Genomic DNA, 22,877 nt, shown 5'->3' with positions numbered 1-22,877 from the left:
GGGCGATTACAGACAGGCACCTTGTTTTTACTCTCTCCAAAGAAAGACAGGTGACTAATAACACAAACGTAGGATGAAATACAACCAAAGCACTATACCCACGGTGATAACAATAATTAATGTATAATATAAACAATCTCAACAGGACTAACCTGTGGTGAGAAAAAAACACACACAAAATATGCGTGAAATGTGATGAATGTAATGCTGACGTCCTGCAGCCTTGAGGTCACACGGATTGTCCAGATCCTTCTAGTTGTATGTATGTATGTGTCTTTATTTATATAGCACCATTAATGTACATACTGTAGCGCTTTACCACAACGCCAGCCAGTGATAACACAAACCCCCGAGGACCAGCACAACAGAGACCTGAGGGGTCTACAACCGTATACTATTATTCACAACGTGCAAAAGAATGGAGAATGTGTGAGTGGCCTGCGGGTGTATGTGTTATATGTTTTAATAAAATGTTTTAGTGGATCTATGCTACGTTGCTTTCTCTTCCCACAATATGTCACTGATGCAACTATTACATGAATATTTGCAATCCACGGATACAAAGCGAGCCTTGAATTCTATCAAGATATACTATCTGTGTGAGTCTGCCTAATTTGAAGGAGCACTATTGTGTTGATTATAACTGCACTGCATGATACAGATGGGCTACGGTTTGCTAACGAAGACCTCCACAATAACTGGTGTTTTTCTTTAATCTGATACAACCATCTTGGGTACTAAACATCTATGAGATTGGTAATTCTGACCTTGGATTCTCTCGCTAAGAAATGTCCATTATCATGTGGATGTCAAAGTGAAAGATCGAGACTGTTTGATATTTTACACGGCTTCTTTTTGTATTTCCAATCCACATATTGCACTAACTGCTGGAGACCAGCGCCAACGAGGACAATTTTCCATAAAAATAACCCAAACGTGCAACAAAGACAAAAATCCATAGGTATAAGTGCTTCTATAGGATGCAGGAAGTGCCCAAAATACGCCCGGGGGTTAAAAAGATAATCTGTGTGTGCTCCAGCCAGAAGGCCAAGGGGTGCTCAGTGCAGGAAACAATAGGGTCCATGTCACCGTGCAGGTGCAGGGTGCTCTAGTGATGTGTTCGCTCATCGTAACCCGCAGGTGCAGCGACCGGGACGCCCTAGGTCCGGGCACATTGTGTCCACCCCTCGGCCATGGCCAGAGGGTCAGGGGCAGCCTCAGATACCACACTACAGAGAAGGCCGCCTCACAGACAGCTATCCCAGCTCCTGGGCCCCATCACTTCGAGGACTGTGACTGGCTTTGCAATGAGAAGCTGGAAGTGGCAACAACCGGAAAAACTGAGTTACGGGAGTAAAAAAAAGCTGCTTCTATTGAAAGGTGAGGAGCGATACAGGCACATGGACTTAAAATACTACATTTATTGTGTTTATGGGTTCGTTCGGCACAATAACGTTTGCATTTCAAGTCCTTCTCCTGACCTTCATTGCTCATTTATTGAGCGCCTGCAGTTCCCTCCTTGCTAACAACTGGAAGAAACCTTCCTAGGTATGTCAGGGGTTCTCAGCCTTTTTTGTAGTTAGGGAGCCCTATATTATATTGTGAAATTCTGTGGAACCCCAAAGCTCTCTAATAGCGCGTCTGAGATCACATGCATTGTAAGGAACCCCAATCCTCTCTAATAGTGTGTCTGAGATCAGATGCATTGTAAGGAACCCCAACCCTCCCTAATAGCGCGTCTGAGATCAGATGCATTGTAAGGAACCCCAACCCTCCCTAATAGCGCGTCTGAGATCAGATGCATTGTAAGGAACCCCAACCCTCCCTAATAGCGCGTCTGAGATCAGATGCATTGTAAGGAACCCCAACCCTCTCTAATAGCACGTCAGAGATCAGATGCATTGTAAGGAACCCCAACCCTCTCTAATAGCGCGTCTCAGATCAGATCCATTGCAAGGAACCCCAACCCTCTCTAATAGCGCGTCTGAGATCAGATGCATTGTAAGGAACCCCAACCCTCTCTAATAGCGCGTCTGAGATCAGATGCATTGTAAATTCTTCTGTATTTGGTACAGTTTTCAAATGACCTGAAAATTGCCGGGAACCTTTTAGGGGTGCCTGGGGAACCCAACGGCTCCTAGGGGCCCCAGCTGAGACGATTCCTATGCAGGAGAACATTTTTCTTCTTAAGCAACAATACAACATAAAACAATATAATATATACAGCAATAACGCACAAAGTCACATCCTGACACAAAAAGGTGACGAGGTCCCTGCTCAGTTTACAATCTAAAGCCAACTTCAGTTCTCATTAGGACTGAGCCACCGATGACAAAATCGTAACCGCGGGGCACATCTTTCTCCATTTTTTAGGGGGGGTTGCAAACGTGTAATCACATCTATAAGGGAAAGTTCTCTGTGCAAACCGATCTATAAGGGAAAGTTCTCTGTGCAAACCGATCTATAAGGGAAAGTTCTCTGTGCAAACCGATCTATAAGGGAAATTCTCTGTGCAAACCGATCTATAAGGGAAAGTTCTCTGTGCAAACCGATCTATAAGGGAAAGTTCTCAGTTTAAACCAATCTATAAGGGAAAGTTATCTGTGTAAACTGATCTATAAGGGAAAGTTTCATGTTTTTTCTGAACTCTAACAGACGTGTGATTATTGATAAAAGTGGGAAGAAACACCGTTTTCCTTGCCGCAAATTTGAATTGTGCCAATCTCAGGACAGTGGATCCACAAAGCATAGCAGCTGCCATGGGAGGTTATTATTACTAACGAGACAACAAGATCACAAGGCACCTCGTAGTTACAGCCTTATTCTCCCCCCAACCCCCATCCCCCCGTGCGCTCCCTGCCCATTTCTGCACGAGAGGAACTGACCTTTACTCTGGGAGGGTTCATACTGTGCTGGAAATCTTTCTCCGTCATGTTGAGCGGCAGCAGGACCGTGGCCATGTTGACATTCAGACAGGTGGGGACACATTCAGACCCTTTTCCGCAGACACAATGAAAAAGAAGTGAAAACAAGAAGCGGTTAACATTTCCGACACGACACTACCACTGCCATATCCTCCCGGGAGTCCCGTGGGGAGTGACGGATCGCACACACTGCCGTATCCTCCCGGGAGTCCCGTGGGGAGTGACGGATCGCACACTGCCATATCCTTCCGGGAGTCCCGTGGGGAGTGACGGATCGCACACACTGCCGTATCCTCCCGGGAGTCCCGTGGGGAGTGACGGATCGCACACAGTGCCATATCCTTCCGGGAGTCCCGTGGGGAGTGACGGATCGCACACACTGCCGTATCCTTCCGGGAGTCCCATGGGGAGTGACAGATTGCACACACTGCCGTATCCTTCCGGGAGTCCCGTGGGGAGTGACGGATCGCACATCCTGCCGTATCCTTCCGGGAGTCCCGTGGGGAGTGACGGATCGCACACACTGCCGTATCCTTCCGGGAGTCCCGTGGGGAGTGACGGATCGCACACACTGCCGTATCCTTCCGGGAGTCCCCTGGGGAGTGACGGATCGCACACACTGCCGTATCCTTCCGGGAGTCCCGTGGGGAGTGACGGATCGCACACACTGCCGTATCCTTCCGGGAGTCCCGTGGGGAGTGACGGATCGCACACACTGCCGTATCCTCCCGGGAGTCCCGTGGGGAGTGACGGATCGCACACACTGCCGTATCCTTCCGGGAGTCCCGTGGGGAGTGACGGATCGCACACACTGCCGTATCCTTCCGGGAGTCCCGTGGGGAGTGACGGATCGCACACGCTACCGTATCCTTCCGGGAGTCCCGTGGGGAGTGACGGATCGCACACGCTACCGTATCCTTCCGGGAGTCCCGTGGGGAGTGACGGATCGCACACACTGCCATATCCTCCCGGGAGTCCCGTGGGGAGTGACGGATCGCACACAGTGCCATATCCTCCCGGGAGTCCCGTGGGGAGTGACGGATCGCACACACTGCCATATCCTCCCGGGAGTCCCGTGGGGAGTGACGGATCGCACACAGTGCCATATCCTTCCGGGAGTCCCGAGGGGAGTGACGGATCGCACACACTGCCGTATCCTTCCGGGAGTCCCGTGGGGAGTGACGGATCGCACACACTGCCGTATCCTCCCGGGAGTCCCGTGGGGAGTGACGGATCGCACCCTGCCATATCCTCCCGGGAGTCCCGTGGGGAGTGACGGATCGCACACACTGCCATATCCTCCCGGGAGTCCCGTGGGGAGTGACGGATCGCACATGCTACCGTATCCTTCCGGGAGTCCCGTGGGGAGTGACGGATCGCACACACTGCCGTATCCTCCCGGGAGTCCCGTGGGGAGTGACGGATCGCACACACTGCCGTATCCTTCCGGGAGTCCCGTGGGGAGTGACGGATCGCACACACTGCCGTATCCTCCCGGGAGTCCCGTGGGGAGTGACGGATCGCACACACTGCCGTATCCTTCCGGGAGTCCCGTGGGGAGTGACGGATCGCACACACTGCCATATCCTTCCGGGAGTCCCATGGGGAGTGACGGATCGCCCACAATGCCGTATCCTTCTGGGAGTCCCGTGGGGAGTGACGGATCGCACACAATGCCGTATCCTTCTGGGAGTCCCGTGGGGAGTGACGGATCGCACACACTGCCGTATCCTCCCGGGAGTCCCGTGGGGAGTGACAGATCGCACACACTGCCGTATCCTTCCGGGAGTCCCCTGGGGAGTGACGGATCGCACACACTGCCGTATCCTTCCGGGAGTCCCGTGGGGAGTGACGGATCGCACACACTGCCGTATCCTTCCGGGAGTCCCGTGGGGAGTGACGGATCGCACACACTGCCATATCCTCCCGGGAGTCCCGTGGGGAGTGACGGATCGCACACAGTGCCATATCCTTCCGGGAGTCCCGTGGGGAGTGACGGATCGCACACGCTACCGTATCCTTCCGGGAGTCCCGTGGGGAGTGACGGATCGCACACGCTACCGTATCCTTCCGGGAGTCCCGTGGGGAGTGACGGATCGCACACGCTACCGTATCCTTCCGGGAGTCCCGTGGGGAGTGACGGATCGCACACACTGCCATATCCTCCCGGGAGTCCCGTGGGGAGTGACGGATCGCACACAGTGCCATATCCTCCCGGGAGTCCCGTGGGGAGTGACGGATCGCACACACTGCCGTATCCTCCCGGGAGTCCCGTGGGGAGTGACGGATCGCACACACTGCCGTATCCTTCCGGGAGTCCCGTGGGGAGTGACGGATCGCACACGCTACCGTATCCTTCCGGGAGTCCCGTGGGGAGTGACGGATCGCACACACTGCCGTATCCTCCCGGGAGTCCCCTGGGGAGTGACGGTTCGCACACGCTACCGTATCCTTCCGGGAGTCCCGTGGGGAGTGACGGATCGCACACTGCCATATCCTTCCGGGAGTCCCGTGGGGAGTGACAGATCGCACACACTGCCGTATCCTTCCGGGAGTCCCGTGGGGAGTGACGGATCGCACACACTGCCGTATCCTTCCGGGAGTCCCGTGGGGAGTGACGGATCGCACACGCTACCGTATCCTTCCGGGAGTCCCGTGGGGAGTGACGGATCGCACACACTGCCGTATCCTTCCGGGAGTCCCGTGGGGAGTGACGGATCGCACACACTGCCGTATCCTTCCGGGAGTCCCGTGGGGAGTGACGGATCGCACACACTGCCGTATCCTTCCGGGAGTCCCGTGGGGAGTGACGGATCGCACACTGCCATATCCTTCCGGGAGTCCCGTGGGGAGTGACAGATCGCACACACTGCCGTATCCTTCCGGGAGTCCCGTGGGGAGTGACAGATCGCACACACTGCCGTATCCTCCCGGGAGTCCCGTGGGGAGTGACAGATCGCACACACTGCCGTATCCTTCCGGGAGTCCCGTGGGGAGTGACGGATCGCACACACTGCCGTATCCTTCCGGGAGTCCCATGGGGAGTGACGGATCGCACACACTGCCGTATCCTTCCGGGAGTCCCGTGGGGAGTGACGGATCGCACACACTGCCGTATCCTTCCGGGAGTCCCGTGGGGAGTGACGGATCGCACACACTGCCGTATCCTTCCGGGAGTCCCCTGGGGAGTGACAGATCGCACACACTGCCGTATCCTTCCGGGAGTCCCGTGGGGAGTGACGGATCGCACACACTGCCGTATCCTTCCGGGAGTCCCGTGGGGAGTGACGGATCGCACACACTGCCGTATCCTCCCGGGAGTCCCGTGGGGAGTGACGGATCGCACACACTGCCGTATCCTTCCGGGAGTCCCCTGGGGAGTGACGGTTCGCACACGCTACCGTATCCTTCCGGGAGTCCCGTGGGGAGTGACGGATCGCACACTGCCATATCCTTCCGGGAGTCCCGTGGGGAGTGACAGATCGCACACACTGCCGTATCCTTCCGGGAGTCCCGTGGGGAGTGACGGATCGCACACACTGCCGTATCCTTCCGGGAGTCCCGTGGGGAGTGACGGATCGCACACACTGCCGTATCCTTCCGGGAGTCCCGTGGGGAGTGACGGATCGCACACACTGCCGTATCCTTCCGGGAGTCCCGTGGGGAGTGACGGATCGCACACACTGCCGTATCCTTCCGGGAGTCCCGTGGGGAGTGACGGATCGCACACACTGCCGTATCCTTCCGGGAGTCCCGTGGGGAGTGACGGATCGCACACACTGCCGTATCCTTCCGGGAGTCCCGTGGGGAGTGACGGATCGCACACACTGCCGTATCCTTCCGGGAGTCCCGTGGGGAGTGACGGATCGCACACACTGCCGTATCCTTCCGGGAGTCCCGTGGGGAGTGACGGATCGCACACACTGCCGTATCCTTCCGGGAGTCCCGTGGGGAGTGACGGATCGCACACACTGCCGTATCCTTCCGGGAGTCCCGTGGGGAGTGACAGATCGCACACACTGCCGTATCCTTCTCATATTTGGCCAATTCTGCAGCTTCAAATATCTCTGTGTGTATGTATATATTCTATATATTTACTTGTCAGATAAATGTGATACTGTCGTTGTGAAACAGAAAACCATGCAGACGTATTACGATTCCCTCAGCAATCTGCACTTAATGGAATGAGCAGGTCCCTATTGTTTTGATCTGTGACTCACCCGCTGGCAATATTACAGAACAATGACCTCATCCAGGTTTCAGCTTCTACCCTCTAGAGAGGGGACAGAATTGGATTTCTGAGGACATACAGTTACAGCCCAGGAATAATAATTATTAGCTTTCATATATCGGCCCCAGAACAAGCAGGTTCCCAGAACTGTGCAGCGAGACATTTCATGTCCCCGAGCAGACAGAACCTCAGTGTAATGTCTCATCCCAAGGACAAAGGAAGCCGGTTCCAAGCCGGCACGGAGAGGAGTGTGCGCCCTGCCTGCCATCCAGAGGGCACACAACATTAGCTACGTACGTCTGTTTCTGAGCATCGTTCATACTGAACTAACTGCAGACAGGTCCCCGCATACAGCAGACAGGTCCCCAACATACAGCCACCTACAGAAATAAGATGTGGCATCAAATGCGAGTCTACTAAAGACTTCTGTATATTGGGCAGTACCTATTCCGTATCCCTCGGAGCAGTGGATCTTCAGCGTGCCGTTGGCAAAGTGTGAAGGTGGGCATTGGCCCTGCAGTGTCTGGCACAGGTGGAAACTGCCACTCCAGGTGCCATCCTTTCTGCAATGGATCACATTGTTTCCGAGACCCTGCAGAGAGAATAATGTATGTCTATAGGTACTCTTAATTACTGTATAGGTACTCTACATACCACCAGCCATACTTTCCCCGTGACAGGCTCTCTAGCTCTTCCTGACCTTTTGAAACATTTATTTTCCTGCTAAATACGAAGCGAATCCAATGAGAGAAACACTATATATATATATATATATATATATATACTATAACTAAGTAACTTTCTAATAGCCCGTGTGGCGTAAGGGACGCAACAATCACTGGCGCTTCTCATCAATACCATGGATATTGTTGCTATTTTTTTAAATTCAATAACAATACTTCCATTTAAAATAATAATCATCACATGTTGACAACGAGCCGTCTTTCAACCCGATAACTTCTTGTGACCTATCACAAAATACCTTGCTGATTTTCTACATCTAAAGGGGTTAGTCCCTCCCAGGACCAGAGGGAAATAATGCCAGTGACGTGTTACAGGGGTTACACCCGGGCCGTGACTTTCTTACCCAAATCTGACCCCTACTGTATAAATATGTTGAAATCATTGTTTTAAAGTGGTGAGCTGAGACTTGGGGGGGCAGGGAGGGGGTTTGATTTCCCCTGGCTGCGCCATTTGGTCAGATGTCTCTGTGTGTTCAACAAGAGATTGTACAGCAAAAGCCACATCTCCTTCCCTCCCCCTTATCTTTATGGGAAGAAGCATTTGATTGAGAAACATTTCCTCATTCAGGGGCCCCATAAGAAATGCAGCTGGTGGGCTCTCACAGTCTCTGCTGTCAGAGAAGGTCACCTTCTCGGGTCAGCACCCAGGTTGCTCCTCTCAGGGACTCACCGTTTGGTTCTTGTTTTCTTCACACGTGATTTTGCATTCACTGTTGAACAGGAATCCATTGGTGCACTGATAAAGCCCGAGAAACTTGGGATGAGGAGGTTCACACGTGATGGGCACGCATGCACCAGGCTGCCAGCTCCCATCCTCTGTGCACTGTGTTTTGAACGCCTTCCTTCCCCCAGAGAAAGTAATAAAAGACATACGTGTGAGGTCGTCCTTAAACTCGAACACTGAGCAGTCACACATTTCCTCTCCCAAACATGCATGGACCGCGAGTGTCAGAGCCACTTACTTCCTCGTCTTCCTGGAGGCGTCAGGAACATGGTACCCCAGCTTGCACTTATACTTGCAGTAAGACCCCACCTTATGGCCGTCAGAACGGCAGCGGGTAGTCTGCAGGATGGCGTTGGGCACTGGAGGAGGTGCCAAGCACATGAGCTCACAGATGGACTCGGGAAAAGACCATAGTCCATCCTCCATGCAGCTCAGCATGTTATTGGTACCTAGAAAGCAAACAAGTACAGAAACTGGGACCTAGACTTCTATGTCTTATAATAATGTCTTACAGGGAAAGGGAATCTTACAGAACATCACAGCAGGAAAGTTCATTCCTAGATCAAAGCGGGATCAAGCATCCTTATCTTAGCCTGGTCTGACTGGTCATCATTACAGCCGTGGCTTAATTATTCTGTATTTTCTCTCAGGGCTGGTTTCTGGAGTCCCAATAATATACTGTGCTGTCCCTCTCCTCCTAGCCTGGCTTTCTTCAACAACTAGACACCCAAGCATGAAGTAATCCAAGGCAGGGGACCGGGGGGTGAACCTCTAGGATAAATAAACTTGTTGGGCAGCCTTATAGGCTTGTGGGACAATCAATCCTTATATTGCACTTGGGGGCAATACCATAGAAACATAGAATAACACAGTAGATAAGGAGCCCTAGGTCCACTGTGTCTGCCCATTTCCTATCTGCTGTACAACCTCAGACCCATTTAATTCATGTTTAGGATTTAGCCGTCTGTCTATCCCAAGCTTGCGTGAATCCCCTTACTGTATTAGCCCCTACCACCTCCGCTGAGAGGCCATTCCACACATCCACTTTCCGTCACGCGAAAAACGAATTGCTCACATCTCCCCTTGGCCTCCATCTGCAGACAATGACCGCTTGTTCTGGCACTTCACTTTCTCTGAAAACATGCTTCACTCTGGTACTTTGTGAACCCCCAAACCCTCCCCCGTCCCCCCCCTCTCTCTTCTTTAAGCTTATGCTGTAGACCAGGGCAGGCCAACTCCAGTCCTCAAGGGCCACCACTAGACCAGGTGTTAGGGATATCCCTGCGTCAGCAAAGGTGGCTCAATCAGTGGCTCAGTCATTCAGACTGAGCCACGTGAGCTGGTACAGGGTTATCCTTCATACCTGGCCTGTTGGTGGCCCTTGGGGACTGGAGTTGAGAACCACCGATTTGAGCACGCTACCTCTAAGCTGTGCAGGAGGACGGCACTGGAAGGAGCACTGCTTGCCGTAGGTGGTTCCTTGGGCACAGGTGAAGGATGCTGGGTAGATATGATACTGGTCAGGGATACCGCAGTCCAGGGGGTCACAGGTCACCAGCTTGTTCCATTTCCCGTCTCCGCACTTTAGGATGATACGGGACTCGAGCTGAAAAAAAAAAAATACAAGCGCAAAACATGGTCACAAAACGCCGCCAATTCCCGGCTATTAAAAGGCAGCGTTATTGCGGTTTGCAGGCGTGCAGACTGCGCGTACGGTTACCAGTGCGGAAAGTGGAACGTTTTGGGGCCAGCGTCGAGTTTTTCAAAACTTTGTCATGTTTCCAGGGAGACCAATAACGTTTTCTTTAACAGTAAATTTCAGTTGTTTTTTTATGCTTATTTTTTATTATAATTTTATTGGAATTAAGTCATAGTGGGAGGAAGTCTCTCTGTGTTCCTCTAAATGTACAGCTTGTGCTGCCGGCTCTTTGAATGTGTGCGTCTTGTGGTTACAGGATAGCTGTGGGAACACACACACAGCTTGGATATTCAAGCAAAGGAACATGACACAAAGGCCAAATCTCACTCTGTCCTCCTAAGGATGTGTTATTCCCTGCAGGGGACCGAGGCAACGAGTCCTGTATGAGGGACAGCCTGATGGAGGCCATGTGTCCCGTGGACTTTTATAAAAGTGTTGACAAAGTGGCAGAAAATTGCTCGTGGCTGAGCGCTCATCTGGGGTCTGTCGAAAAGTCAGGAAAACAGTTTCCACCGCACATAAAAAAAACGTGGGGTCTGCCTCTGCCAAAACACCTCAATGGCTTCCATAGCAGTGGCGACCCGTCTGCGTTAGCGGTGAGATTATTTGAGGAAGAGCGATACTTTGCTGCCGGCGTGTCCCAGAACTAACGGCATAAGCTGATCGCTCACATCTGTAATCACACGTGTGCGTAACCGGGATAAACGCGAGGCGTTTGGCAGCCTGAAACAGTCCTGGCCTCTCAGGGGCTTCCTTCCAAAAGCCTCGCTCCGTGACCCGTGGAAGTAAGCCGCAGTGTGAACGTGTGTTTACAAGACGTGGATTGTAGATGAGAAATCTGTTCTGCTGCGAGTGCCCGGGATGTGGGTGTAGATGTTTGAAAGAAAGTGCCGGGGCATTTAATACACACGCACGCACATAACAACCCAGTTCTACAAATAAAGGCCATTTCTCAGGACGTTTAAAGTGTTTTTGACAGATTACTGCTTACTTTTAATGTTAGCAGTTGGATAGCTACAGACCAGGGGCGGCCAACTCCAGTTCTCAAGGGACACCAACAGGTCAGGTTTTAAGGTTATCCCTGCTTCAGCACAGGTGGCTCAATCAATGGCTCAGTCAAAACCTGACCTGTTGGTGGCCCTTGAGAACTGGAGTTTTCACCTTGCTATGGTGTATCAGTTTATTCTAAAACTAGAACTGCATGGCCCCAGATTCGGAGGACATAGTGCTATGCGGGGGACATACACTAATTAGCACCAAACACATGCATGAGAACATTACGCAGCAGACAAGGACTATGGGTAATGATGAGCAGCCAGGCCCTTTCCTCCCCACCGCAGCACGTCCATGCGCTGCAGGAAGACTGGCATTTCTCACTGACTTTCTTGCAGGTCGCATGAGGAAAATATACATCTCAGATCCCACCACGGGCTTTAAACTCCCCTCAGCCCACATCTTTCCTTCTCAATGTTTAACATCTGACCCTCAACATAAAAGGGAAATAAGTTCAATCGGTTTCAAGGACGGGGATCCTTCTAAAAGCCTCCTCCATTCTATTGGTTTTGATAATCATTAGTTCAAGATTTATCCCCTGGCTGACAGCCAAGTCACACATGAATCTTTAATCATCGTTTGTCTCAGCAGCATTTAGGAATTCACTGTGCTAGCAAGATGCTCGTCTGCCTATAAGGTATCTATCTCCTGTGCGTACAAAGACTTGGAGGAAATACAATAAGGGATTCTACTTTAAATATCAATTCCTCCCACCGCCTCGACCCTGGGCTATAAAATAACTGCAGACCTCCCTGCATTGTTTGCCCGTCTTGCGAAGCAACAGCTCATTCCAGATAGACACCCACACAGCAGCTTTAGCACCAGCGCTTTCCCATGTGCATTCCTTGCAGAGAGGGGCATTTCCACACTAACCATTGTAAAAACACAGACATTCCCGAGCACTGGGTGAAAGGGACAGTTACCCCCCCCCCCCCTCACAAGCCGTGTCACCCACCACATTTCCAAACAATAGCCGTCAAAAGTCACTTTGTGCTTAAAGGCAATTGTGGCAGAGAGAGAAGCATTCCACCACTCCGAACTGCATTCCATGACCGCACTGCGCAATGCGCCACCTGAGCCGTACAGGGGCGGGCGTTCAGAGACGCGCGGCGGGGGGGGGGTGTCGTTTGGAAGGGGGGCATCTTCAGACATGTCTTTGCGTAGTATTAATTTCCTTCGACCAGGGGTTCTCAACTCCTGTCCTCAAGACCCCCTCCCCCCAACGGATCTGGTTTTCAGGACATCCCTGCTTCTTGAGAAAGCGCAACACTTGCGTGAAACGCGTGGGAGGACTGTTCCCTATAGAACACTGTTTGCCTATGTTTAAATAAAGCCCCTTTCTAGTTCCTGAACCCCTGGGTAACCCATTTTACTTTATTGAATTTGTGGATATTGCGTTGAGTGCCCAGATATTTTTCATATTACTACGTGTCATCCCTGCTTCAGTACAGGTGGCTCAGTCGACGACTGAGACACTGATTCAGCTACCTGTGCTGAAGCAGGGATGTCCTGAAAACCTGATCCGTTGGGGGGACCTGAGCTGTTGGGGGTCTTGAGGACAGGAGTTGGGAAGCTCGGCCTTAGACAATGTGAACATTGATCAAAAATGATGAATGTATTTATCCCAACTGGTCTGCTGACATTGCCGTGCGCTCACTATGTCACACAATCACTCCAAGCGCCGGGCGTAAAAGAGGCAATACAAGCGGCACATATATATATATATATTTTTTTTTTGTATTAGTATATGCAGCCTTTGATTACCTTTATTGAAAACTAATTACCTAAGCTGCCAATCAATTTGTTCTCCTGTGATCGATTAGCAAAGATCCTGCTTCCCAGGGTTCACTAAATGGCCGCCTTTCAGTTTCAATTCAATCCTTCAGTCTCTCTACAGCTACAATGTATCCTGATATTACTAAGGTAACAGTATCTATTGTTACAGTTTGCAGCTCAAACTGCTGGGAACATTGGCAACAAATGATCACACACAGGAAAGTGTTGCAAATATCTTGCACTGCTGGGGAGGTGGGCTAAAGCACGCTAGTATTATCTAATACAGCGGTGCGCAAACTGTGGGGCGCGACCCCCAGGGGGGGCGCGACACTGCCGACGGGGGGTGCGGGGTTTACAGAGGCCCCGCGCTCTTCCCGAAGGCACTTAAATTAAGTGCCGGGGGAGCTGCAGGGCCTCTGTAAACCTAACTTACCGTGGCTCCGGCGGCTTCCTCCCTGTGTCGCCATGGCAACGCGGCGTCAAAATGACGCTGCGAGGTCATGTGATGTCACGTTGCTATGGCAACGTGACGTCATTACGCCGGAGCGTGGGTAAGTTGGGGTTGGGAGGTGGGCGCGGGAGTGAGGGGACAGCCGGCAGGGGGGCGCAGGGAAAAAAGTTTGCGCCCCCCTGATCTAATACTACAGAACTGATTTATTTACAAACACACCCGTGGGATATTGCAGGGATTGCTCCTTTAAGGTCAGAATTTGTATAGGTTCAGCAGAGCACCGGTTGTTCCCCCGTAGGTAAAGAGGCTTAGGCTGCGGCCACGCTGCCGCTGAGCGCGGTGACGTGGCTAATTAGGGGGGGCGTGTCATTGGCTGGATATGGGGCGGGTTGTACGTTACCAGCCTTTCCCTCCAATTCCCCCTATGGCGAATCTCCACGCTGATTGGTTAAAGAACGGTCATGTGACCATTGTCAGCGCTTGGAAATCACATTTCGTCCGTGCGCGAGCGAGCGCCGTGTGAGCGCGGCCATACACATTTCATGTTATTGAAGTGAGCGCTCCAAGCGGCAGCCTTGTGCACAATAAACAGTGTGTATGAAACAGGTACACATGTAAGTTACTATCAAGGCCGTATAATATAATATAGGACCACCACTAAGAAAAGAAAGGTATTGTGTTGAAGTATGAACATGTTAAAGTCCCTTCTTCCCCTGCGTTACTCCGATAGTGCCCCTGCATTACTCCGATAGTGCCCCAGCGTTACTCCGATAGTGCCCCTGCGTTACTCCGATAGTGCCCCTGCGTTACTCCGATAGTGCCCCTGCGTTACTCCGATAGTGCCCCTGCGTTACTCCGATAGTGCCCCCGCGTGACTCCGGTAGTGCCCCTGCGTTATTCCGATAGTGCCCCTGCGTTACTCCGATAGTGCCCCAGCGTTACTCCAGTAGTGCCCCTGCGTTACTCCGATAGTGCCCCTGCGTTACTCCGATAGTGCCCCTGCGTTATTCCGATAGTGCCCCTGCGTTACTCCGATAGTGCCCCTGCGTTACTCCGATAGTGCCCCCGCGTTACTCCGGTAGTGCCCCTGCGTTACTCCGATAGTGCCCCTGCGTTACTCCGATAGTGCCCCTGCGTTACTCTGATAGTGCCCCTGCGTTACTCCGATAGTGCCCCAGCGTTACTCTGATAGTGCCCCTGCGTTATTCCGATAGTGCCCCAGCGTTACTCCGATAGTGCCCCTGCGTTACTCCGATAGTGCCCCTGCGTTACTCCGATAGTGCCCCTGCGTTAATCCGATAGTGCCCCTGCGTTACTCTGATAGTGCCCCTGCGTTACTCCGATAGTGCCCCTGCGTTACTCCGATAGTGCCCCTGCGTTACTCCGATAGTGCCCCTGCGTTACTCCGATAGTGCCCCTGCGTTACTCCGATAGTGCCCCTGCGTTACTCCGATAGTGCCCTGAAGAACATTACTATGAAAGGTTTATGCTTTTTCAACAACTCACTTCTTTTAAGGCTATCTTTCTATTTTTAGTGATTTCTTTTGGTTCCATAGGACACAGGTCCGTTGCGGTTTTGTTGCATGGAAGGACGGCATCTTACTTTATTGGACTGTAAATATACCATGTATATAATGTATTGTATTGTATGTCTTTATTTATATAGCGCCATAAATGTACATAGCGCTTCACAGTAGTAATACACGTGGTAATCAGATAAATAACAGGTAATATAAATAACAGATCATGGGAATAAGTGCTTCAGACATAAAAATAACATTAAGGAAGAGAAGTCCCTGCCCCGAGGAGCTTACAGTCTAATTGGTAGGTAGGGAGAACGTATAGAGACAGCAGGAGGGAGTTCTGATAAGTGCGTCTGCAGGGGGCCAAGTTTTATGTATCATGTGTCCAGGATTATCCACGGTGCTATTCATAGGCTTCTTTAAGCAAATGTGTCTTAAGGTGGGTCTTAAAGGTGGATAGAGAGGGTGCTAGTCGGGTATTGCGGTAAAGGGCATTCCAGAGGTGCGGGGCAGTCAGTGAGAGAGGTTTAAGGCGGGAGAGAGCTTTAGATACAAAGAGGGTAGAAAGAAGACATCCTTGAGAAGAATGCAAGAGTCGGATGGTGTATAGCGAGAAATTAGGGCTGAGATGTAAGGAGGGGCAGAAGAGTGTAAAGCTTTAAAAGTGAGGAGAAGAATTGAGTGTGAGATGCGGGTATGATCGGAAGCCAGGAGAGGGATTTCAGGAGGGGAGACAAATTTAGGAAAGAGTAGAGTGATAATGTATTATTTTATCGCCCGTTCTACACTCTAAACCAGTGTTTTTCAACTAGGGTTCCCCGGGCATCCAGAAGAATTTACAATGCATCTGATCTCAGACGCGCTATTAGAGACGGTTGGGGTTCCTTACAATGCATCTGCTCTCAGACGCGCTATTAGAGCGGTTTAAGGTTCCTTACAATGCATCTGATCTCAGATACGCTATTAGAGAGGGTTGGGGTTCCTTACAATGCATCTGATCTCAGACACGCTATTAGAGAGGATTGGGGAGCCTTACAATGCATCTGATGTCAGACGCACTATTAGAGAGGGTTGGGGTTCCTTACAATGCATCTGATCTCAGACGCGCTATTAGAGAGGGTTGGGGTTCCTTACAATGCATCTGATCTCAGACGCACTATTAGAGAGGGTTGGGGTTCCTTACAATGCATCTGATCTCAGACGCGCTATTAGAGAGTGTTGGGGTTCCTTACAATGCATCTGATGTCAGACGCGCTGTTAGAGAAAGTTGGGGTTCCTTCAATGCATCTGATCTCAGACGCGCTGTTAGAGAGGGTTGGAGTTCCTCAGAATTTCACATGGGGTTCCTTAACCAAAAAAAGGTTGGGAACCACTGCTCTAAACTATAACATCAGTCCTTCCAATTCCCGAAAACCCTTCCACTACTATCAACAATTTCACACGTTACCCGCCCTGCTACCTGGAACTCCTCAGGGAAACCATGGTAAGTCTGTCTTCTTTCATGCACCGCTTATCTGACCCATACAGGTGTGGTTTACAAAGCTAAGACAGCAATGTGATTGGGTTATCTGAGCGACGCACTGTGCCGCAATCTGCAGCAATGTCTATTAACCCGAGCGTGACCAGGTCTGCTTTTCCACACGGGGTGTTAAAGAGGCAATACCAGCCGCTTCAATACAGGAAACTTTTCTTTTTCTTATAATATAGTATGCAGCCCGTGATAACCTTTATTAAAAACTAGTTACTTAAGCTGCCGATTGATTAGTTCTCCTGTGATCGATCAGCAAAGATCCTGCTTCCTGGGGTTCACTAAATGGCTGCATTTCAGTCACTGTAACTCAGCAGCTACAATGTATTCTGATATTACTAAGGTAACATTCTCTATTTTTACAGTTTGCAGCTCCAACTGCTGAGAACATTGGCAACAAATGATCAAAGACAGGAAAGTGTTACAAAGATCTTGCACTGCTGGGGAGGTGGGTTAAAGCCCGCTATAGAAATCACAGGATGCTCAGTGTATTAAAACTCATTACAAATGGCATTAAGAGTTGAATAAAAAAAACACCCGCGTAGGATATTGCATGGATCGCTCCTATAAGTCATGTGTCCACTCCCAAAAAGAATGTGTTACGTGGCACAGAAGGAAAATAATGTGTTACGTGGCACAGAAGGCAGAGAATGTGTTTTACGTGGTACAGAAGGAAACAAATGCATTACATGGCACAGAAGGAAAATAATGCGTTACGTGGCACAGAAGGAAATTAATGCGTTACGTGGCACAGAAGGAAAATAATGCGTTATGTGGCACAGAAGGCAGAGAATGTGTTACGTGGCACAGAAGGCAGAGAATGCGTTACGTGGCACAGACGGCAGCTGGTACACACCTGGCTGTTCAGGAGATTGTCGTCCCGGTGTATTTGCAGTATGTAGCCGGTGTGGCATGTCACCTCACACTGCGCCCCGTTGGCGTGGCCTCCGCTTGTGCAGTTCAGTGCAGCGTTTTCAATCTCCAGCTCCTGACAGTCACTATCCTCACACGAGTAATGAACACAGCTGTCAAGAAAAGGAGCGCAGAGTTATTTCCGCCCGCACATGTCTCTGTGTGTCCTTTATCGGAGCCACAGGAACCCCCTGTGCCCCAGGACAGACAATGGGGGCTGGGCGTCAATCGGACATGGAAAAACCGATCCATCTTTTAGCAGCCGCATCAAACATAAGACAGTAATGTGTTAAGTTACTTAATGAGACTAAGGGCTCTATGCAGTAAGCGGCGAAAAGGCTTTTTTCGCCATTTTCTTGCCAAAATAGCTTTTCCGATTCAGTAAGCGCCGAAAAGTGGCCAAAATCAGCAATTTTTTTTCCTGAAAAAATCTTTTCGGCATGCGGGTGCCGATAAGCCACTTTTCGCCACTTATCGGCACTTTCTGAAACCGGCTGAATTCTAGTAGCCCCGATAAGCTTTTCGCTGCTGATCGGCACTCTAGAATTGAGATTTTTACGCCAATCCAGCCCGCCAACTAAAGTTGGCAAATTGGTGGAGGAGAAGCATCGGCAAGGGAGACACTTAGAAAAATCAGGCCTTTTTCCTGGCTGGGATTGATGCCGGGGGTCTCCGGAGCTGATACCCGCTAATACCAGCACCGGAGCCCCCCGGTATGCATCCGAGGCAGGAAAAATGCATTTAAAGCCCACTCCATTACCTTAGCGGCTAACCGCTAAGGCAATGAAGGGGTTAACCAGCCGTGCCAGGTTTATTGTGGGTAGCGGGGGTGGGTGAAGGGGGTATTTGGCCCTTGGTTGCTGTTTAGGGCTTGCGGGGGCTTGCGGGTGGACTTAACCCCTTCATGACCTTAGCGGTTCATATCGCTACGGTCATGAAGGGGTTAATCCCTCCCGCTACCCACCCGCAAGTCCTAAACAACCACCGTTGGGGCCAATACCCACTTCGCGCACCCCCGCTACCCACAATAAAAAAATACACACTCAACAGCCCCACACTTACTAAATATATATATATATATATAAATAAATATAGACAAATAAATATATAAATATATATATATATATTACACCAACAACCTCTATACCCCCTAACATACAGTACATATATGCACAGCAATGATACTATAGGCCGGTGGGGGCCCTCGGATGTTACTCGCAGCCCTGCAGTACCAATTCTGTGCCCCCCCAAATTAATTTTAAAACACATACATACTTATAAAGAAATAACCCCCCCCTAACACATACAGTACAGTAATGGGCACAATTACTATTATCCACAAATGGATAATAGTGCATTTGCCCATTTTAAATACATAAAGAACAATAAAAACATTAAATACATATTGCACTCACCCTTGTCCGGCTGCCACGATGAAGGCCACCCTCATCTTCATAACCGTCCATGTCCCCTCCGATGCTGCAAAACATAAACAAGAATAAAAACAGCCAATGTAATGTCCTCTAACCTCTTAATCACCATAGCGGTTATTAACCGCTACAGTCATTAAGGGGTTAACCCACTCTCACCCACCACTCGGGAGGCCTACATACCCTCCCCCCCTACCCCCACACCCCGTGAGGCCTAACCACCCTCACTCACCCAATACCCAGCCGGGAGGCCTACCCACATACCCTTGGGGCCAATACCCCCTTCCCCCACCCCCAGTACCCACAATAAAAACAATACACAGCCCCACAATAAACACCATTATATTTATTACATACATAACCCACCCCCTGTGCCCCCTCATAAATACATAATTTATTATTTTACATACAGGGTTAATACCCCAGGCCCACGGGAGTCCCCGGTGGGCCTGACGGGTCACCTCACAGACCTACAGTAGCCCAGCACCTGGTTTCAAACAAAGTCTGGAGGGCTGTGGATGGTCCCCGCCAGGTGCCATGGTCCACCAGGTGGTCTCCGCGGGTCACCGTGGGCCACAATGTGGTCCCCACGGGTAGGCCCGTGGCTGTCTGCTGGGCCCCGGGTCAGACCCACAGGTGTCTGAGGGGCCTCGGGTGTTTCACACGGGGATCTGGGGGACCTTGGGTGGTCCCTACGGGTCCGCAGTGCCCCCACAGATGTGGGGCCACCGGTTCTTCCCCGCAGGTGTCCCCCCGTGGACCCGGCAGCCGTTTACCCGTGAGAAGTCCGAGGAGACCTCAGGTGGTCTCCATAGGTCTCCCGCAGACCTGAGGAAACAACCCTGTATGTAAAAATAAATAAACATGTCCTATACATCAAATACATCAATCCCCCCCCCCCAACACATACAGTACAATAATGTGCAAAATAACTATTATCCAGATAGTGATAATAGATTATTTGCCCATTATTAAACACATTAAGTAGCATAATAAAAGAAATCAAGGTCTACTGACCTGGTCAATATGAAGCCCACTCGACAGCAAAATCCGTGTCCTCCGTTGCCAAAAAAATACATAGCCAATACATTGCTATTACATTCTAATATCAATTAACCCCTTAATCACCTTATCGGATAATAACCGCAAAGGTAATTAAGGGGTTAACCCACCCTTCACCCATTCAGTTGTACAGTGGCTTCATCATGCAACTATATATATATATATATATATATATATATATATATATATACACACACACATGATGAACCAATATACAAAGAAATGTTTATGGGTTTAGTAAAACATGCATAAATAAAAATACCAGTTCTCCATATCTGCCACAGTAAAACAAAATCCTATTTCCTAATAAAATCATTCTCATGTGGCAATCAAAAGCATCAAATGCCAATCAAAAGATTGAATTGACATTGTATACATGATGCATAAAATCTGTGCACCAAGTACACTCTGCCAATCAATGTTAACAATAAAATATTCAAAAGAAAATACAATGAAATCCAAAGAACACAGATGAAGATACTGTAGACATTTTGGATTAAAAAAAAGTCTTAGTTTATTTTGTTATGGTTAGTTATTTTATGGGTTCCTGTTGCTGTGCATGGATTGGTTGGAGAGCTTGGTGTTCAACGGGAGTCGGTGAGTGGGCCAGCTAATGGTAAGTTAACTAAAGAAATGTATTTTTTCGGAACTTTAACTGTTTTTTGTAATTTATTCTATGTGATACAATTTTTTTCTATTCTCATTTCTTGCCACTGTATGTATAAATGTATGTATGTATGTCTCTATCGATATATACATACAGGGTAAGAAATTATTTGGTTGCAAATGCTCGTTTTGCACTATTTAAATGTATTTTGATATGCTGCTATTGTTAAATGTGTGTAATGTAATGTTTAATTAGATAGATGTAATTTTTGGTGTTCTACGGTGTACTTTAGGTCAGGGTGAGGCTTGCTTTGTTATAGTGGTTTTATTTTGGTACTACTATTTTGTCAGATGTTAACTTTTTTGGAGAATGGGTTTGTTTAACGATTAAAAGAGTTAATTGTGTAATTGATTTGGATGGTATTTTAATTATTTTGGGATGTCATTAATTAATGGTAATTTATTTGGCTTGCCTTGCTTGGTTTAAATAGTATACTTGTTTGGATTTCAATGTATTTTCTTTTGAATATTTTATTGTTAACATTGATTGGCAGAGTGTACATGGTGCACAAATTTTATGCATCATGTATACAATGTCAATTCAATCTTTTGATTGGCATTTGATGCTTTTGATTGCCACATGAGAATGATTTTATTAAGAAATAGGATTTTGTTTTACTGTGGCAGATATGGAGAACTGGTATTTTTATTTATGCATGTTTTACTAAACCCTTAAACATTTCTTTGTATATTGGTTCATCATGTGTATATATATATAAATATATATATATATATATATGAATATGTATATGTATGTATATGTGTGTATATACATACATATATATAGTTGCATGATGAAGCCACTGTATAAATGAATGGTTGAAGGGTGGGTCAACCCCTTAATTACCTTTGCGGTTATTATCCGATAAGGTGATTAAGGGGTTAATTGATATCAGAATGTAATAGCAATGTATTGGCTATGTATTTTGTTGGCAACGGAGGACACGGATTTTGCTGTTGAGGGGGCTTCATATTGATCAGGTCAGTAGAACTTGATTTCTTTTATTATGCTACTTAATGTGTTTAATAATGGGCAAATAATCTATTATCACTATCTGGATAATAGTTATTTTGCACATTATTGTACTGTATGTGTTGGTGGGGGGGGTTGATGTATTTAATGTATAGGACATGTTTGTTTATTTTTACATACAGGGTTGTTTCCTCAGGTCTGCGGGAGACCTATGGAGACCACCTGAGGTCTCTTTGGACTTCTCACGGGTAAACGGCTGCCGGGTCCACGGGGGACACCTGCGGGGAAGAACCGGTGGCCCCACATCTGTGGGGGCACCGCGGACCCGTAGGGACCACCCGAGGGCCCCCAGACCCCCATGTGAAGCACCCGCGGCCCCTCAGACACCTGTGGGTCTGACCCGGGGCCCACCAGACAGCCGCGGACCTACCCATGGGGACCCCATTGTGGCCCATGGTGACCCGCGGAGACCACCTGGTGGACCATGGCACCTGGCGGGGACCACCCCGCATCCCTCCAGACCCTGTTTGAAACCAGGTGCTGGGCTACTGTAGGTCTGTGAGGTGACCCGTCAGGCCCACCGGGGACTCCCGTGGGCCTGGGGTATTAACCCTGTATGTAAAATAATAAATCATGTATTTATGGGGGGGCACAGGGGGTGGGTTAAGTATGTAATAAATATAATGATGTTTATTGTGGGGCTGTGTATTGTATTTATTGTGGGTACTGGGGGTGGGGGAAGGGGGTATTGGCCCCAAGGGTATGTGGGTAGGCCTCCCGGCTGGGTAGTGTGTGAGTGTGGTTAGGCCTCACAGGGTGGGGGGCTAGTGGGGGAGGGTATGTAGGCCTCCTGAGTGGTGGGTGAGGGTGGGTTAAGGGGTTAGGGGACATTACATTGGCTGTTTTTATTCTTGTTTATGTTTTGCAGCATCGGAGGGGGCATGGACGGTTATGAAGATGAGGATGGCCTTCATCGTGGCAGCCGGACAAGGGTGAGTGCAATATGTATTTATTGTTCTTTATGTATTTAAAATGGGCACATTCACTATTATCCATATGTGTATAATAGTAATTTTGCACATTACTGTACTGTACTGTATGTGTTAGGGGGGGGGGTGTATTTATTGTAAAGTATTTGTGTTGTTGGATTTTTTTGGGGGGGCACAGAATTGGTACTGCAGG

At 49.4% G+C, this 22,877-nt stretch overlaps 1 protein-coding gene across 1 annotated transcript in view; it reads right to left on the bottom strand.

Annotated features, from left to right (window-relative positions):
* Positions 1–22,877, bottom strand: part of PAPPA (pappalysin 1) — a 203,974-nt gene that overhangs the window by 45,493 nt on the left and 135,604 nt on the right. Inside the window, exons 14-19 of the mRNA XM_075579435.1 lie at positions 17,509–17,677; positions 10,045–10,228; positions 8,861–9,071; positions 8,569–8,740; positions 7,600–7,747; positions 2,886–2,995 (exon numbers count right to left, since the gene is read on the bottom strand). Of these exons, the coding sequence (XP_075435550.1) occupies positions 2,886–2,995; positions 7,600–7,747; positions 8,569–8,740; positions 8,861–9,071; positions 10,045–10,228; positions 17,509–17,677 (994 nt within the window). The remainder of the gene's footprint in view (positions 1–2,885; positions 2,996–7,599; positions 7,748–8,568; positions 8,741–8,860; positions 9,072–10,044; positions 10,229–17,508; positions 17,678–22,877) is intronic.

The sequence above is a fragment of the Ascaphus truei genome, chromosome 21, assembly GCF_040206685.1.
Source record: "Ascaphus truei isolate aAscTru1 chromosome 21, aAscTru1.hap1, whole genome shotgun sequence".
NCBI classification, from domain to species: Eukaryota; Metazoa; Chordata; class Amphibia; order Anura; family Ascaphidae; genus Ascaphus; species Ascaphus truei.
The sequence above is the reverse complement of the archived record's forward strand: the minus strand, read 5'-3'. Positions and strand labels throughout refer to the sequence as shown.